The sequence below is a fragment of the Jaculus jaculus genome, chromosome 9, assembly GCF_020740685.1.
Source record: "Jaculus jaculus isolate mJacJac1 chromosome 9, mJacJac1.mat.Y.cur, whole genome shotgun sequence".
Lineage (NCBI taxonomy): Eukaryota > Metazoa > Chordata > Mammalia > Rodentia > Dipodidae > Jaculus > Jaculus jaculus.
The window spans coordinates 21944557-21950353 of record NC_059110.1 but is presented as its reverse complement, the minus strand read 5'-3'; the positions used below and the strand labels follow the sequence as shown (position 1 = coordinate 21950353).

At 43.6% G+C, this 5797-nt stretch overlaps 1 protein-coding gene across 6 annotated transcripts in view; it reads left to right on the top strand.

The window, feature by feature from the left end:
- Window positions 1–5797, top strand: part of Phactr2 (phosphatase and actin regulator 2) — a 303106-nt gene that overhangs the window by 230898 nt on the left and 66411 nt on the right. For all 6 annotated transcript variants that reach the window (XM_045159875.1, XM_045159874.1, XM_045159872.1 and 3 more), the window contains exon 3: window positions 3286–3366. In XM_045159875.1, coding sequence (XP_045015810.1) covers window positions 3286–3366 — 81 coding nt within the window. The remainder of the gene's footprint in view (window positions 1–3285; window positions 3367–5797) is intronic.

Sequence of the window (5797 nt, the reverse complement as noted above, 5' to 3'; positions counted from 1 at the left end):
TGTTCCTGACAGGCAGGTTGTTTAGGCACCTTTACAGAAGCAGCGAGTTCTGTTTCAGGTGAGCAAGGGGTGGAAGAAATAAGAAAGACAGCTAGAGTGACTGTACTCTGAGTTGACAATGTGCTTGGGTTGCCAGATGTCACTGTTCCCTGGGACCAGAAGCCCTTACTGTGACACTTGCCATCTTTTCATTTTTAAATTCTTTTTTCGTTTTCTATTTATTTATTTATCTGCAAGCATAGAGATAGAAGAGAGACAGAGAAAATGGGTGCACCAGGGCATCTAGCCACTGCCAACAAACTCCATATGATGTGCCACTTTGTGCATCTGGCTTACGTGTTTCCTGTGGCTTTGCAGGCAAGTGCCTTCATCACTAAGCCACCTCTTCAGCCAGACGCTTGCCACCTTGAGCTTAGGACAGAGCAGCCAGGAATGTTCTTTGGGCTCATACAGGAATGGGAGATGGAAGCAGGTGGTCTGTTGAGCCTAGCACCCCTCAAAGTTCAGTCAAGCCTTGGAGGGATGTTTTACAATCTCTGGGAGGCAGCAGAGCCTTGAGAGATTAAACACTTGTGAAGTCTCAACCACATTCCATCTGTCACTGAGGGCGCTCTTTGACTTCCTGTTTGCTTTAATATTTTTAAAATGTTATTGTTTTAATTTCTTTTCTGAACGTGTGTGTGTAGTATGTGAGGTACATGTGTGTAGTATATGAATGTGTGTGTGCAGGTGTGTGTACCCCTTGAGCACACATGGGAAGGCCAGAGGAGAAGGATGGCATCTTTCCTACGTCATCGTCTTATTTCCTTGGGACAGGGTCTCATACTGATTCTGGAGGCACCCGTCACTCTCCAGTCTCCATTCCCTACTCTCTGTGGGACAGGGTTACACACATGCATGACCACGCTCAGCGGTTTACATGCATGCTAGAGAATCAAACTCAGTCAGTCTCAGATCCCCCCACCCCACAACTCCCCACCCCCCCACCACCATTCACTCACATGCTTGCACAGGAAGTGCTCTTAACTAGTTAAAGCCATGTTGCATTTGAACACCAGCATCATTTATCTAACATTAACTCCCATAGAGAGACCTTTGCCCTCACTCCCCATTCACTGGGTGTCCATTGAATTCACCAGCCTTTACGTGAGCTGTGGGTACTGGTTTCTGGAGGAGACTGTGGAGAGTGGAGCTACGTGAACAACTGAAAAGCCCAAAAAGATGGCGTGGAGAGATGGCTTAGTGGTTAAGCACTGGCCTGTGAAGCCTGAGGACCCCTGTTCGAGGATCGATTCCCCAGGACCTACGTTAACCAAATGCACAGGGGGGCACATGCATCTGGAGTTCGTTTGCAGTAGCTGGAGACCCTGGTGTACCCATTCTCTCCCCCCCCCACCTCCCTCTCCCTCTCTCTCTCTCTCTCTCTCTCTCTCTCTCTCTGCCTCTTTCTCTCTCTGTCTGTTGCTCTCGAATAAATAACTAAAAATAAACAATGACAACAATAAAAAAGGCCTAAAAAGAGAAGGAAGGCTTTGGGTGCATCCCCACTAAGACTCATGAAGTGTTTACTGTTATTTGTTGGACCATTCATTCATTCATTTTGTGTTTGCTTATGTATATTCCAAAAATCAACTGATAAAGCATTGTTGTAACCAAGACCACATATACCGTATAGAAGTGAAATCAGGTTGCCAAGAACAAGATCTCATATGGATTTTTCATAGATCTACGTGAAATATCATGTTTCTCTTCAATTTTTCTAGCAACCAGGATAAGAGACACACAATTCCTAATTATCAGAGAGGGGGGAAAAAATCCAGTGTCTCCAAAAGGAACTAAGTGTTGCTATTGTGGGTCTTGTGCCTTTAGTAAACACTGGAAAGACGTGTGTGCTTCCTTCCAAACTCAATGCCCATGGCCCGCTGTCCACATTTTCTCTCCTCCTGTGGCCATGCTTCAGGCCAGCTGAGTTGCAGAGGGAGATATTTTTTCAGTGTTGGGGCACCTTCATCTGCATGTTTCCAGATGAGGCTTGAAGTTTTGAGCTTTAGTCTCATTATCATGATAGCATTTAGTGTAGCTCTGGGATTTGCAGAGTCCGAGGCTAGGGGCAGGCTCTTAGGGAGACATGGTTGCCCAGCCTGCCTTCTCAGATGTTCTTGTCTTTTCCCTCATGGTGCCCTGATCCTGGACCTGGACTTCCCCTCTGTGTCAGCAGACTTCTGCGAACAGAGCATCTCAGGGTGTGGGAGGGGCGTGGAGCTCTGTGGAACCCAGCCGCTTGACTCATGATTAGCAGATGGTATGATTGTGGACTATAGTTACATGTGTTCTTGGCCCTCAGTGAGGAAGGGAGCTAGTGGCTTCCTAGATAGACAGGGTTCGGGACTTACTACCACTGAGGACTTGCTGTCTGCTCCCAAGTTCCATTCTGAAGTCATACCAGGAATAGATTTCCTCCAGAGAAGGATCAGTGTGGAGATTCCTGTTCCTTCCATGCTTGGAAAAGTTATTCATTCTTAACTCCCTTCCCTCATCCTTTATTCTGTTAAGACTTGGGTGTTGTCAGGGGGTATACCAGAACCCTCTAGAATATTTGAATAAGGGAGAAAATGATCTGATGTATTAAACTGATAGTGGGAGAGAGAAAATTCTAAAATGATGTCCCTTCTCATTGGGGTTCAGATGAAATATTTACTGGAAGTTTGCAGGTTGTTTCTAGTGTTTTTAAAAAATTATTGATTGATTGATTTGCGCGTTGTGGGGAGACATGTGCCAAGGCCTCTTGCCTCTGCAAATGAATGAGCACCAGGTGCTTGTGCTCCTTTTGGGTCTGGCTTACATGGGTTGCTTGGGAATTGAACTGGGCCACAGCTTTTGCAAGCAAGCACCTTTAGCCATTGAGCCATCCTCCCAGACCCTCTGGTTTTGTTTCTGAGTATAACACATGCCGTCTTCATACATGCATGTCACACCGTGTGTACTTTTGTCAGCACGTGTTGTAGATGGCGTTGTTACTAAAGAGAAGGGTATTCCAAAACAGAAGTGTCCTCGGTACTCTATAGTTGCTGTGAAATAATATGTCTGGATTCTTGGTCAAAGACGAGTCTTCGTTGGCCTCAGTTCATGGGCTTCGTGTGTCCTAGCCATGCCGTTTGCACTCTAATCACATGTTTTGCTGGGCTCAAGTGAACAGAATAAATGTGTTCAGTTCTGCGTGGAATGTTGTTCATCATTATCCTAAGCAATGACTTGACTCTTATTTATGCTTATTCTTTTCAAAAGTGTTAGAGAGGAAGATATCCACCAGACAAAGTAGAGAGGAGCTGATAAGAAGGGGCGTGCTTAAGGAATTGCCTGATCAAGGTGAGGAAATTCATCATGCATTTACAATAATTTGATTCTCCTTTCTTTGATCTTTCATTTTCCTTTGAAGTTTGAAGTGACCATGGCCTTTGCCAAATGAAGCAGCCGGGCTCGTTCTCTGGGAGAACCTAGCTTCGCTTTGGGATGTCTGTGTGGGTGGCCCAGAAGCCGACTTGTTCTAGGAAAGAAACCCCATGGCTTTTTCGGTGAACCCTTCACCATAGATCAGTCTAAGCCCCAAAGCCTCCACAGGTGCATCGGTGGCTAGAGATACCGAAGAAGCGGCAGGTGCCGACACAGCTCCTTCTCCTTCTCAAGCTTTCGTCTTTCTATTCAAGTTAAGCCGAGTTGTTTGAGTAAATTCAGTTTCAGCTTGTTTGTGCCTTGCTGGATTCTTAAAAGATCCCATACAAGAGATGGCAAGCATGCCTCTCTTCCGTCCTAGTCGAATGCATTCAAATGCCCAGTCAGTGAGGCACAGGAGAATGAACAGCTAGCAATGTTCCAAGTTTATTCCTTTTTCATTTCTCTGAATCTCTCCTTGTCACTAATAATTATTCCCAAGTATTTTTCTTTCTTTCCATTAATCTGCTTGCTTTTATCTCTATCCTACCAAAGGGGAAACTTGCTCAGAGAAGACAGAGATTCGATAGAAATTGAGATTGACCCTCAAAAGAAGACACCAACATTGGCTATTTCTCTAAATAAATAACACCAAATTAATTTCTTTGCTCCTAAAACTAAAGGACTGGGCTGGAGAGATGGCTCAGTGGTTCAAGGTGTTTGCTTACAAAGCCTGACAACCAGGGTTCAGTTCTCCAGTACCCATGTAAGGCCAGATGCACAAAGTGGCGCATACATCTGGAGTTTGTTTGGAGTGACTAGAGGCACTGGCACACCCACTCTTTCTCTCTCTCTCCCACTCTTTCTTTCTGCTTGCAAATAAATAAATTAAAACAATTTTCAGGGGCTGGGGAGATAGCTTAGCAGTTAAGGCACTTGCCTATGAAGCCTAAGATCCCAGGTTCAGTTCCCCAGAACCTACGTAAACCAGATACACATGATGGTACATGCATCTGGAGTTCATTTGCAGTGGCTGGAGGCCCCGGCATACCCATTCTTTCTCCCTCTCCCTCCCTCTCTCTCTCTCCCTCTAGCTTTCTCTAGTAAATAAATAATTTAATTTTTTATTTTAAAAAGTTAAAAAATAAATAAATAAAACTAAAGGACATTACACTGCAACATGGTTGATTCTCACTCTTCCCCCTTTACTGGGGTAAAATGCTATTATCAAGCCTCTGTGTAATTCAATAAGATTATACTAATTTGGAATTGAAATAGTAGTTCTTCTCTTTCACTCATGCATTATCCCTGCAAAGCATAGAGGTTTTTTGTTGTTGCTTGTTTTTGTTTTTGTTTTTGTGCATACCACTTACAAATTGAAAGGGCAGGCATTTTCCAACATCAAGATAATCCCAATATCAGAATTATCCCAGAACAATTCCCAATCAACTGGGAAATCTTTTACTGCATCAGGAGACAAGGGTGGCTGGGTGTGGTGGTGCACGCCTTTAATACCAGCACTCATAAGGCAGAGGTAGAAGGACCACCATGAGTTCAAGGCCACCCTGAGAGTACATAGTGAATTCCAGGTCAGCAAGAACCTTCCTTGAAAAACCACACACACACACACACACACACACACACACACACACACGCACATGGCAAGGGTTGTAGGGTCTGAAATGATTACAGCCATTTTGATGAGGCCCATACAATTTTAGATATTTTATTTCCATTTGCAACTTGTGAATCTTCCCACACTACTTTGTTCATGAAATTTGTGTCTTTCTCAAATTGTTATTATCTGTGTGTTTCCTGCCTGGGACTTTTCAAAAGTGCACATTCCTTATCCTTACTACTTTGATGATAGGTGTGCCATCTCATTCTGGTCTCTCTGGAGGCAGGTGGAGACATTGTGTAGATGAACACTGATCTCTCTCGAGGCAGGAGAGAGATTGCTGAGCCACTTAGCCAAACCCTGAACCACCAGTGTTGTGACGTGGCCAGTCATTTGGTATCCTTCATTTGAAAATATGTGAAGGAAAGAAACAAAAGGAAGAAGTTTATGATTAAAAACTGTAACTGGATTTAAAGATTAAAGGCTCTTTTTTTTTCCTAATTCAAAAATTGTAGATAGAAAAAGATTTTGCCTTTTCAAGAACTAAATAGCGCTGGTGAATTTAAGGAAATGTTTATTATTACTTGGTTTTTATTCTACCAAATCTTTGCATACTGGGTTACAGTTTTAAGGGCCAACAAACACTTAGTTCCCAGAAGTCTGACTCTGACCTTTTTTGTTTACCCTTTGCAGCTGAACATCAGTAGCTACAAAACATAAAAGAACAAAAATGTCTCTTAACCTAAACAT